Source organism: Archocentrus centrarchus, chromosome 12, assembly GCF_007364275.1.
Source record: "Archocentrus centrarchus isolate MPI-CPG fArcCen1 chromosome 12, fArcCen1, whole genome shotgun sequence".
NCBI classification, from domain to species: Eukaryota; Metazoa; Chordata; class Actinopteri; order Cichliformes; family Cichlidae; genus Archocentrus; species Archocentrus centrarchus.
In genome coordinates, this window is record NC_044357.1 from 26,031,124 (window position 1) to 26,043,479 (window position 12,356).

The 12,356-nt window shown below is 46.0% G+C and overlaps 1 protein-coding gene across 2 annotated transcripts; it reads left to right on the forward strand.

The window, feature by feature from the left end:
• Positions 1–1,990: 1,990 nt before the first annotated feature.
• On the forward strand, positions 1,991–12,245 carry wdr36 (WD repeat domain 36). Of its 2 annotated transcripts, none has more exons than XM_030742428.1 (22): positions 1,991–2,216; positions 4,898–4,925; positions 5,026–5,126; positions 5,374–5,491; positions 5,587–5,719; positions 6,049–6,103; positions 6,271–6,403; positions 6,480–6,655; positions 7,535–7,655; positions 8,223–8,288; positions 8,593–8,682; positions 8,764–8,906; positions 8,990–9,107; positions 9,190–9,355; positions 9,459–9,567; positions 9,647–9,726; positions 9,803–9,910; positions 10,031–10,271; positions 10,923–11,042; positions 11,130–11,229; positions 11,520–11,707; positions 11,796–12,245. In XM_030742428.1, the coding sequence occupies exons 1-22, from the start codon at positions 2,070–2,072 to the stop codon at positions 11,943–11,945; spliced, it is 2,691 nt and encodes an 896-aa protein (XP_030598288.1). In that variant the 5' UTR covers positions 1,991–2,069; the 3' UTR covers positions 11,946–12,245. The 2 variants fall into 2 exon arrangements, with proteins under 2 accessions (XP_030598288.1, XP_030598289.1); XM_030742429.1 differs by having other exon boundaries at positions 11,148–11,229; positions 11,796–12,241.
• The last annotated feature ends 111 nt before the right edge of the window (positions 12,246–12,356 follow it).

Below are 12,356 nucleotides of genomic sequence, written 5' to 3' on the forward strand. Positions count from 1 at the left end.
AGAATGTACTCTGTGATGAGACTGTGTGTGACTATAATGCTTATGTTAAGTCTCTTTTGGGAGACCTGCACTGGGCAATGACTCTGACTCAAAAGAACTGCACAGCTGAGCAAAAACATCAACGTGACCAGTACAACAAAAGGGTCAAAGGTCTGCCTCTGTCACTTGGTGATAAGGTGCTGCTGGCGAACAAAGCTGCCCGAGGGAAACGGAAGCTTTCTGACAAGTGGGAGCCGGCTGTCTACACTGTGGTGGCTTCGAAGCCTGCTTTGCACATCTATCAGGTCAGGGATCAGGATGGGCACAAACGGGTAGTCCACCGCAATCTGCTGCTACAGGTAAACTTCTTACCCCCGAGTGGAGCTCTGGACGGGGATGAAGCAGGTGTGCCCGTGCCTGCCTGTAGTATGAGCATCGCCTCTGCATCTGACTGGAATGTGACTGAGATGTCTGGATTGAACACTCCTGCAGCAACAGCTGAAACTTCCCTTGCTGGTTCTCTCTCTGGCGTTAGCAACTGGGATGGTGGCTGAACTGCCGTTTGGGTCAGCGAGCAGTCATCTTTAGATGAACCACTTGGTTCAAACAGTCCATCTCCTTCTTCCACTGTGGTCGCCCCAGCTCCAGTTGGTCCTGCTGCATATGTGGATCTGCCACCTGTTGCCCCTGCCCCCCTGCAGCAATGATTCAATTGTTTCATCTCCTCGTGATGAGAATTTGATCATCAATTGTATTGAGAGACCAGCTGACCAGATCCATAATTTAATTTCCAGTTCGGGGATGTGTGAAGAGATGCTTTAAGCAGCGAAGCAGCAAAAAGCAGGGGTAGATAGGGAAGGCTGGGGAGAAGAGAAAAATGCGTCCGTCTCCACCGATAGCAGGAAGAAAAAAAAGCAAGCTTCGAAGCAGTGCTTCTGTGGAGTTGTGAGCCCAGGGTTTGAAGCACGTATCGAAGCTTCAGTTTCACACTCTCATCACTACCTGTATGTCAGCTGATGTTATTTGTGGGCTTTTCTTTGCATCGCCAACAATTTTCCTGCAGTTGTGGCTGAAATTTGTGTTGGTCTGTGTGACCATGGCTCACTGATTTTCCACTTCTTAGAGTCTGATTTGCATCATCAGTTTCTTGGATTTCTTCTTATCTCCTTTTTATAAGTTCAGCTATCTGCTGCAGATCCTTTAATTATTTTGTTTTGTGGCTCAGAGTCCAAACTGGCTGAAACATGCAGGAGCTCACCGAAGTTTTATTCACACTGATCACAAGGTTAATTACACAGGTGAGGACACTTACCTTTAGGAGCCATTTAAACCTGTGTGTATGTGTGTATGCAGGGAGGGGGGCAGCAGTGCTTCAGACCTGAGGATGTTTCATGGCCCGACCCATGAAACAGAGAGAAAATGAACAAGAATCATCCAGACCCTGAAAAACAATGAGCAGAATATTCTGAATACAACCAAATGAACCAAGAACAGTAAATGATGTTAAAAATCAGGACTGCTCAAACTCAGTGTTGTTGTTCCCTTTTGTGTAACTGTCTCTGTGACCTGGTGGGAAGTGATGGATGTTTCATTCCTGCTTTTATTCCTTTATTATAATAATAAAGTTTCCACAGAAGCAGATGGAGTCGTTATCTTTTATTCCATCCTTTATTTACCAGGTAAAGTCTCACTGAGAGTAAAATATCTTCTTCAGGAGGGACTGAGAGGGCAGCAAGTGACAGAACATCACCATCATCATCCAGGTGAGCTGCAGTAAAGGGAAACAGGTTCAGCTTCTCAAACATGAACCTGTGACTCTGAAGCTCCTGCACAGTTTGAGCTGCTTCCAAAGATTATTCAGGAAAATCAGGCCGAATATTTCAGTTTATTCTTCATTCACCTGTCTGAGCGTTACTTCCTGTTTCCCTCCAGGAGGTGGCGGCACTGAGCCAGAGCGGAACCTTTCATAGCTGTCGTATGTTTCCGGTCGGACTCATTTCCTCGTGGCTCCTGCATGTGTGTGTGCTCTCCGCTCTGCCTGCTGGTTACCTGTGTTTACCTGTTTGTTCCGTCCTCTCCGGTAAGCAGTCATGCCGGCCGGCGGCAGCTCTTTGTTCTCCGGTTTCCGGGTTCTGGGACTTTATTCCAACCACGTGCCGCACGCGCTCCGGTACCACCTGAAGCACCGGGAGTTCTACGTGGTGACGGCGGTCGGTCGGAGCTTCCACACGTTCAACGTAAGAGCCGCCGGCAGGGCGCCGTTACTGCATGCAGCGTGGCTCTATTTCCGCTGTTTCTACTGAGGTTTTATTGATGTGATTCATGTTTACTGAGCAGACATTAACACGGTTAAAGAAACCGGCGTGACCAGAAAACAGGGAAAACATCAGTAACGGAAACTCTTTGTTGTTCGGGTCACGTGATAACCTGTAACTCAGCACTGCTGAGTTACAGGTTATCTTATTATCCACACTGCTTTATCCGTTCAGGTATTGATCTAGAATTAAACCCACATACTTGATACACACTTTATTTTACCACAGGTGTGATGTCTCACGGTTTCCTTTTGATACAAAGAGAATTGACTCAGTTTTGCTGTAATGTAAGAAGAGCCTGTTATCAGTCAATCAATCGATCAATCAATTTCCAGGGCCGAGCCATCTGTATATAGAAGCTACTTAGAAGAGGCAATATCGTTTATATAAACTAAGAATAACAGTGGACCAAGAATAGCTCCTTGGGGCACCCCACAGGTAATATTTGCTGGTTCAGAGTGTTCTCCAGTTCAACACATTGTTGTCTGTTCTGCAAATATGAACCAGCCTAATGCTGATTTATTAAACCTTCAAGTACAATGCTGTGGTCCACTGTATCAAAAGCTCTAACAAACCTGTCCCAGTATAATCACCTTTATTGTGTTCTATTATGTAATCAGGAGATGAACCAAATTAAAACAGGAGAGTTTCTGATCAGAGAGATGGTGATACATTTGTTCATACAACACTTTGTCAAATAATTTGGAAATGGTAGGAAGTACTGACACAGGCCTGTAGTTACAGATCTGCTATACTGTTTTTCTTATGTAGTGGAATAACTTCTTTAAATCATTCAAAGAAAAAGATTTAAAATGTAGGCCAGGAGTTCTGAAATGATCTTTAATAAATTTTGGAGATAACTGATTCAAACCAGCCTGGACCAAATTCAAATCTTACAAACATCTTCTTTAAAATACCGAGAAAGACAAAAACCGTCCACCTCAGTATTACTAGTACTAGTAGTACTCGTCTGAATGTTATTTTTAGTTATTATACCAAAGTTTTTCAAAATATTCCCATCTTCTGCCATTTTAGAAAGAATGTAATCAGACTGTGCTTCTTTTTCTTGAACAGTGTTACATAATGTAATATAAACTTTGTAATGTTCACAGTTTGAAGTCCTTCTAAACTTCTTATAAACATTGTAAATATATATATTTAAATGAACATATATATATACATTATTCCTTCATGTATCAGGTGTAAAATCCTGATCCAGATTATGCAATATCTTGAACACAAACTGTCTTAAACTGTGATATTTTATCCACAGCAGCAAGAAATCTGCACTTAATGTTACACACACCTGCCATTTCATTAGGTACACCTTTCTAGTACCAGGCTGGACCTACAGACGGCAGTGTGTGAGAATTACTGCAGAGTTTCTGAAACACTCAGACCTGTGTGGCACCAACAGCCTTCAAAATCACCTTTCTGCCCACTTCTGATGCTCAGTCTGAACTTCATCAGGTCATCTTAATCATGTGAAGTTGCTGCAATTTGCTGATCAGATGTTTGTGTTAACGAGCTGTAGAACAGGTGTACCTAATGAAGTGGCTGGTCAGTGTACTGCACAGTATATGATGATACGTTAGCTGGTTTGAGATTTCAGTCTCTGAGCAGAAGGACAGACGGGTCTGTAATTACAGTCATGTGATCACCTGTAAACTCAGGTGTGCTTCCTGCAGCTGTCCCAGCACTGTGAACTCTTCCTCCTCCCACAGGTGTGCTGTGGGTGTTTATGCTGCACGTGAGAAACCCTCAGGTTTATGAAGCTGTGTTCAGCTGATGACGTCATTTTTCAGTAAAATATTTCAGAGCTTACAGGAAGTCCTCTGATGGACGTAACCGTCGGTTACTGAGGCGGCCTCAGTACGCTGAACGCTCTCGCCGTCACATCCTGGTGCTCTGATCTAACAACTGACACCACAAACTCATCAGGAAAGAGTTTGCTGAGGTCAGAGGTCAGAGTGAGCAGTAACCTCAAGTGTTCATAGAGCCTGAGGCGATGCCCATGTTTATATACAGTCTGTGTAAAAGTGCCGCCCACAGGAAGCTCCACCTCTGACTCTCAGCGCCTTTAGCTCAATTTCAGCTGAGATTCGTGATCCTGAAATATTTTCATACATATAAACGAGATTTTCTGAAACTTCACTTCATGTTTGTTATTCGACCAAACGGAGACCGAAGCTCTGAAATCTGTCAGGAACAAAGATGGAGGCAGCAGTTAAACCCCCACAGAGTAAAAGCATCTTTAAATCGTCTTTTACTTTGAAGTTTCTCATCATTTATTCTGAGTCTGAAGATCGTCTGAAAGTCTCAGCTCGCTCTGTGTAGCCTCATTAATGACCTGTGCTCTGATTGGTGGATTCTTGCTGAGTGCACCTGCAGCCTGAGCACACCTGGAAAACTCAGGTTCACTCCTGTTTATTGATACCTGACAAAGTTTTATTGATAACATCAGGAGTATTGATTTATTTATTGATCAGTTTCCTGTGTGGAGTCACAGCTTTAGTCTGTGGCTCCACCCCTGAGTGCAGGTTACTCGGTACCTGAACGCTGATATCTGCTGATTATTGATGAGTCGTATTGATCTCCTGCAGGTGAACAGGTTGGGGATCGTTGCTGTCAGTGAGTACTTTGATTTTTTTTTAATGATTGCTGTTGATGCTCTGACTTCTGCTCTCTGATTGGCTGCTGTGTTGTGATGTAACGTGACGTGGTTGTCCAGGTAACTGCTTACCAGATGACATCGCCTGCATGGCGGCCGACAGGATGTTGGTGTTTGCCGCCTGCGGGCGGCTCGTCAGCGCCTTCGCCAGGAACAAAGAGGTACCAAAACTTTATTTAAAAAACAGGTTTTATTTATTTTTATTTTTTGTTTACATTTTAAATTCTGACTTTTATGGTTTTTAAATTGTTGTTTTGTTAAAAATTTCAGACATAAAAACAAAATAAAAAGATTTTTCTTTCCTTTTGTAAACATTTATGAATAATTTATTCAGATTGAAGTTAAACGTAATCAAAAATCAAATGTAAAAATAAACATGTATTTTGACCCTCTTTGCTCTCCGTACAGGTGGTGATGCGTTACCACGGTCACGAACAGGAAGTCCGCCTGCTGCTTCCTCTGGGCGATCAGCTGATCTCTGCCGACAGCGGTGGTGATGTCATCGTGTGGGACGTCCACAGTGGGGGTGAGTGGGAGGGGACAGGGCTTCACACGCACTCACCTGCTGCTGTAGCGTACCTGCACTATTACACATCATGCCTCTCTCTCTCCGTCTCTCAGACGTATACCTGCGGCTGCACTTTGACCCCGCAACCTTTGATGTGTCGGCCATGATGCACCCGAGCACCTACCTGAACAAGGTGCTGCTGGGGAGCTCCCAGGGTGCACTGCAGCTGTGGAACATCAAGACCAGGTGAGCGTGCGGCGTTCAGAGGTCCCCTCAGAATCTGTCTGATTTCAGGCTTCAGTGTCTCTGTGATGTCATCAGAACACACACACAATAAAACAACCAGCTGCACACATGAATCACAACACGTGTGAGAACGTCCACCAGCGAGTACAACGGAGCCGTGGCGGTTTCAGCTCGTGGACTTTAATCTGTGATGAAGTCTAAACACTGAAATACTGCAGCTTTAATAAACACACACACACACACTGGTTTTAAATTAACACAGGAAGCTGCAGGTGTCAGGGTTCCAGTGTTAATGCTGAGGTGTTAATAAAGGTGTGTTTGGTCCTCAGTAAGCTGCTCTTCACATTCGCTGGCTGGTCAGCAGGAGTCACAGTTCTACAGCAGGTCAGTCATTGATCACCTCATCAGTCAGTAATCAATAATTTGGTCTCAGAGATCAATAATATGAATGTTTACAGCTGATCTGTAACTTCACAGACTTTAAGTGTTGGAAGGAAATATCCAGATGCTTTTATTTTGAAAGATTTGTTAATAAAGACTTCTTTTCCCAGAGTCCCGCGGTGGATGTGGTCGGTGTTGGCACGGCGACAGGACGCATCATTATTCACAACATCCGATTGGACGAGACGCTGATGAGCTTTATGCAGGACTGGGGACCAATCACGTCACTCGCTTTCAGAACAGGTACAGGTGATGATGTCACTGCCGTTGGTTCCGTCTCTCTCCACGCGCTCGCCATCTCTGTATCTCTGCCCCTCAGACGGCCCTCCCATCGTGGCGTCCGGCAGTCCTCAGGGACACATTGCATTTTGGGATCTGGAGCGCCGCCAGCTCATCACTCAGCACAGACACGCCCACAGAACGGCCATCGCCGGGGCAACGTTCCTGCATGGAGAGCCGCTATTGGTCACCAACGGCGCCGATAACGCCATCAAGGTAAAAATAAACAGGCGAGAAACGTTTCTGAAAACAAAGACAGCAAAAAATTAATAAAAACAACAACGAACATGGACAATAACAAAAAGCAGAGATTACAAAAGAGCAACAACAATAAACTGAAAAACAGTAAACTACAGTAAAAATGAAAACAATGCACCAAATAAATTAAAAACAACCAAAACTCTGGAGAATATAAAAATAACAAAACAAAATCAAAAAAATTTAAGGCCCCGTTTACACGACACCGTTTCAAAATGAAAACGGTGTCATTTTGATGCGTTTCGCCCTTCTGTTTACACGACAACAGAGTGAAAACGATGTGTTTCAGAAACGGGGTCCAGAGTGGAGCGTTTCAGAAACGCACCGGCTTGCGTTCTCGTGTAAACACTTGAAACCGGGGTGATTTGAAAACGGGTGACTCACACATGCGCACTATGGTTGCGACGGCCACAGTTTTCCGCGCATGCGCAAATTGATAAACAGCACTCGCAGATTCATGAGTGCTTCTTGTGTTTTTCCTGTGTTTTTACCGTTTTGTAATTCAGCGTTGTGTGCAGCAGCGATCCAACCTCATCATCGGTCCACACAAAACCTCTCACATTGGCCGTTTTGTAAGTAATGAACAATTTGCCGCACTTCCTGCTGTGTCACTCCACGCATGCGCGTCTTGTGTAAACAAACTTTGCAAAGAGAAAACCAACGCCAACTTGTGGCCTGGCATGGGAACTACATCGTTTTCATCGTTTCACGCATCATCGTGTGATCATTTCTGAAAGCTATCGTGTAAACGGAAGGCGGAAACGCATCAAAACGACACTGTTTCCACTGGAAACGGCATCGTGGAAACGGGGGCCTAAAACCCTCCCACCTCCTCAGGTTTGGATATTTGACCAAGAAGGAGGCGGAGCCAGACTGCTGAGGAGCCGCCAGGGTCACAGCGCCCCGCCCACCACCATTCGTCACCACGGCAACGATGGAAAAAACATCCTGAGTGCAGGTAAGGTCAGATGATATTCTGTGACTCGATCTGGTTAATGAGGCCATCTGTACCGCGTGCTGCATCAGGCTCATTTCCAGGTTTATGGGATGTTCTCAGCAACAAGGCAGAAGTATTAAAGAGACTACTTTGTATATTTAATATGCACACTGAGGACAGCCCACCATAGATGGCGAGAGAGGGTGGGGTGACCAGCAGAGTCCACGCCCTCGGTAAGCAGCGAATTCCAGGCGAGGCGGTGCTGTAAAGCTCGCAAAGTACATCTAATGACATCACTGGTAGCCAGTAAGAGCACTTAAAACATGTAAGCGATGTCTCCCTTGTCGCTGAAAACATCCGTGTACCTGGAAATGAGCCTCACTGCAGCGCACTGATTTTCGCCGCACAGAACAGCACCTGCGACTCATTTTATCAGATTGGGTCACATATAACGTTTGTTTCCCTGCTTCTTTCACCTCCTCTGAACATGTTGCTCAAATTTTCTGGTATTTACTTGTTTATATTTATGCTGCTTGTTTGTGTAAACAAAAAATTAAGGTGTTTGTTTTGTTTGTGCTCCCCCTGCAGGTCAGGATGGGACACTGCAGTCTTTCTCCACCGTCCACGAACGCTTCAACAAGAGCCTGGGTCACGGTAAGTTCGGCCCGCCCACCAGGTGAAATTTGAAGGTCGGCAGCTCAGACTCAGGAAACACAGGATCGTTAGACTTTTTTCTTTTTTTGGTTGGGGAGTTTCTGACTCCTCCCCCACAGACAGACAGACACACACACACACACACTCACACACACACACACACACACACACACACACACACACACACACACACACACACACACACACACACACAGAGAGCTTCAACATGTTTATGAAAGCTGCTGCTTTCATAAACATGTTATCATGTTTTTAATGGAGTCTGCCTGTAATTTATGCTTTCCAGGCTCTGTTAACAAGAAAAAGGAGAAGAAGAAGAAGAAAGGGCTGACCTATGAAGAGCTGCGACTTCCTGCCATCACGGCGTTCTCCTCCGGTGAGCGTGCTGACTCGCCGTGCTGAAATCCAAACAGGAAATGTTCGATTTTAGCTGACGGTGTCCTGTTTCTGTTTACAGCTGTGACCCGTCAGTCGGATTGGGACGGCATCGTCGCGTGCCACCGGGATCGCCTAGCATCCACCACATGGAACTACCAGAGGTGCACCATGGGAGCTCACCATCTGCAACCGCCAGGGTCCCGAATGGATGCCATTGCCACGGTAACAACATCTTTACATGTGTTTCTATAAGCTCCTCCCCTGGCTGGCTCTGAGGCTCACATCACTCCTGATTTTGCTCCCAGGCTGTTGAAATTACTTCCTGTGGGAACTTCGCTGTGATTGGATCATCGTGCGGCCGCGTCGACATCTACAATCTGCAGTCTGGACTGCACCGTGGTTGCTATGGCAACAACGAGAAAGGTGTGTTCACCTGTTTGTCTCTGTGATTGGACCTCTGTGTGTCCCCGCCCATTTCATTAGCCCCCACCTCTCGTTCTTCCAGCTCACAATGGCGTGGTGCGAGGCATCGCCACGGATACCCTAAACCAGCTGACGCTCACCACAGGTTCTGATTGGCTGCTGAAGTTCTGGCGCTTCAAAACGAGGAAGCTGGAGGAAGAGCTGAAGCTAAGTGCTGCACCGGCGAGCATGAAGCTGCACAGAGAAAGGTAGCTGACAGCTAGCACAATGCTAACAGCATGATTAGCTGCAGCTAATTCTAAGGCATTACAGCTAGCATTACATATTTGTTCTGTTTCTGTGCTGTGTTAGCGGGATGCTAGCATTAGCGCTGGATGACTTCACTCTGGCGGTCGTCGACATAGAAACCAGAAGAGTTGTCAGGAGGTTTGCAGGTCACCATGGCAACATCAACGACATGGTGGGTTGGATAAAGCAGAAGCAAACAGCGATACGTAGCACGGCATGCTAACAGGAAGCTAACTGTTTTCACTCCTCAGACGTTCAGCCCCGATGGCCGCTGGCTGGTTACCGTGGCGATGGACTGCACCCTCCGTACCTGGGACCTCCCCTCTGGAAGGTACGGTGGTGTGAGTGCAGTGTCCAATCAGAGCTGATTACCAGGACCAATGATCATTTTCTTCTTCTCTCCTCAGTCTAGTTGACTGCTTCCTGGTTGCCATGGCACCAGTGGGTGTGTCCATGTCTCCGACAGGTGACTTCCTTGCAACGGCTCATGTTGACAGTCTGGGCATCTACCTCTGGTATGAACCAATCACAACGCAGCCTTTTTTACAGCAGCCAATCAGAGCTTCTCCATTATTAACAATTGATGATGTCACAGTCCTGTATCAGCCAGTCACAGTGCAGCTTTTCTCCTTTAGGACCAATAAGAGCCTGTGTGGGCCTGTGGGGCTCCGCCCTCTCCCAGCTGACTACCAGCCAGCTGTGGAGACACTGCCAGGTGTCACAGCAGAGGAGACGGAACAGGAAGTGACATCAGAGGAGGAGGAAGACGATGATGATGCATATCAGTCAGCTGAGCAGCTGGGGGCGGAGCTTGTGACTCTGTCTCTGCTGCCGGAGTCTCGGTGGAAAAGTCTGCTGCACCTGGATGAAATCAAGGTGAGATGAGGGGGCGGAGAAACGGTCACTTTAATAGAAACAGCTGTGCTCCAAGTTCTTTACTGATTTCAAAGAGGCGAGGCTTACCTGGATGACATCACAGTCAAAAATAATGTCCCCTGTTGGGGTAGTAGAAAAAGACAGTCCGCACACGGTACGCTCCTGGGAAATAATTTATTGTAATAGTACCTGCATGCCGAAACGTTACTTTGTTTTGAAGGTACTATCGCAGTAAATTATTTTCCAGGAGCGTTCTGGTGTGCGGACTGTCTTTTTCTCCTGCTACCGTCCTTGTTCCTGCACCCCTTTAACTGCTGGATGTGCGTGTTTGGCTTGTAAAGCCCTGTTAATGGGGTAGACAAAATATTAGGAATAGTACCAGCTGTCAGATAAGAAAATTGCTTCACTGGAGACTCAGAGGAGGGAGTGTGTGTAGTTTGGCCTTACGATAAAAATACTGCAGGTATGAAGTTCATGTTGGAGCATAAACTTGGTGTAAAACATGGAGGCGCAGAGTGAAGGTGTAGAGGAGGCAGCGGGCGGCTGGGAGCGTGATGAATCTGCACAGAGGTCAGCTGATGGCTCCTCTTTCAGGTTTGAGGACGCAGTGATGATGTCAGAGCTCTCACCTGTGTGTTTTGTTGTTTGTAGAAGCGGAATAAACCCGTGGCGCCCCCTGCTGCTCCGGCTGCTGCTCCTTTCTTCCTGCCAACAGTTCCTGGCCTCACACCTCACTTCGCCACGCCAGCGCAAACCGAGCAGGAAATGCAGGTAAATCCGCCCACATCACGGCTCGGGTGTGCTCAGGATAAACTGAGCGTGTGCAGGTGCTGTCACTGTAATCATGTGTAAATAAAGCTTTTTCCTGCGTGCCAGTCCAAGGTGCTGAATTGGGGGGTCCTCTCTCAGAGGTCAGAGTTCATCTGTGCTCTGGAGTCGGCTCTGAACACCGGATCATGTGAGTCTGCTTACCAAAATAAATGCAACAGGAAACAGTCATCTTCATGCTTTTATTTTTTAATACTAGAATCTAAAGCTTGATTATAGATTTAAAAGTTTGACTAAAGCAGGTTCAGCTCCTGTGAAATAAAGTTTTATTTATTCGTCAATCATCCAGTTAAAGGTTTGAAGTGATAGTGGAACATTTTTTAATTCATAAGAGGATAAATATGAGTGAATTATTTTTTCAGTTTTCCTGCTGAATCTGATTTCTGATCGGAGATCAATACTCTCTCTCGCTCTCTGCAGTTGATCAGCCGCTGCATCTCCTGAAGGATTGTGGACCGGCGGCACTCTCTGTTGAGCTGACCTCTCTGGCACCGGAGGGGGGCGGAGCCAAAGAGCTCCTGCTCGCCTTCATTCAGATGATTGACAGCATGTTGGCCGGTGGGCGGGACTTTGACCTGGCTCATGCTTACCTGGCACTTTTCCTGAAGGTCAGCCAATCTTCAACCCTGTGATCTTTTATTGTGAAGGTCTCTCCCTGTTTCCTATTAATCCTGAAGTTTATCTTTATTTTTTCAGCTCCATCTCCGTTCCTTGTCTCAGGACACTGTTGCCATGGAAGCCTTGCTCCGCCTGTCATCCCGGTTGGAGATGGGATGGGCGGAGCTACGAGCATCATTTGACCAATCGTTGTGTCTGCTTTCATACACCAAGAGCGCCCTGCTGTGACACACACACTTTTTTTTTTATTCCATTAAACGTGTTGTGGATTCTTCTTCGTGTGTTTTTATTGAACGATAGTTTCGATGTGATTTTCACTCTGACTGATCAGCTGATTGATCCCAGGTGATGGTGATTAACCTTAGGTGGGGTAGAAACACATCTGACACCAAACATTTAATAGATGTGACTTAGAGGAAAAGTATCTGCAGGGATTTTCAGAATAAAATAATCACAATATTGTTAGCTGCAGGTAAGTTCTTTATCATCTCCAGTTTCATATTCTATAAAATCATGTTTGTAGAGTCGCTGTGAGGAGCTCATGTTTCTAAAATAACAGTTCAGAAAAACATTGTTTAAATAAAGGTAAATTAAGATGAATAAACCAAAAACAGCTGTTTGAGCTGCTTCATTGGAAAT

What these genes read in the sequence shown, in the direction of transcription:
- wdr36 (XM_030742428.1), top strand. Translation starts at nt 2,070, where the DNA reads ATGCCGGCCGGCGGCAGCTCTTTGTTCTCCGGTTTCCGGGTTCTGGGA. An exon ending in GAATGGATGCCATTGCCACG is followed by an intron (nt 8,907 to 8,989) that starts GTAACAACATCT and finishes TTTTGCTCCCAG; the next exon opens with GCTGTTGAAATTACTTCCTG. An exon ending in GGCTCTGAACACCGGATCAT is followed by an intron (nt 11,230 to 11,519) that starts GTGAGTCTGCTT and finishes CGCTCTCTGCAG; the next exon opens with TTGATCAGCCGCTGCATCTC.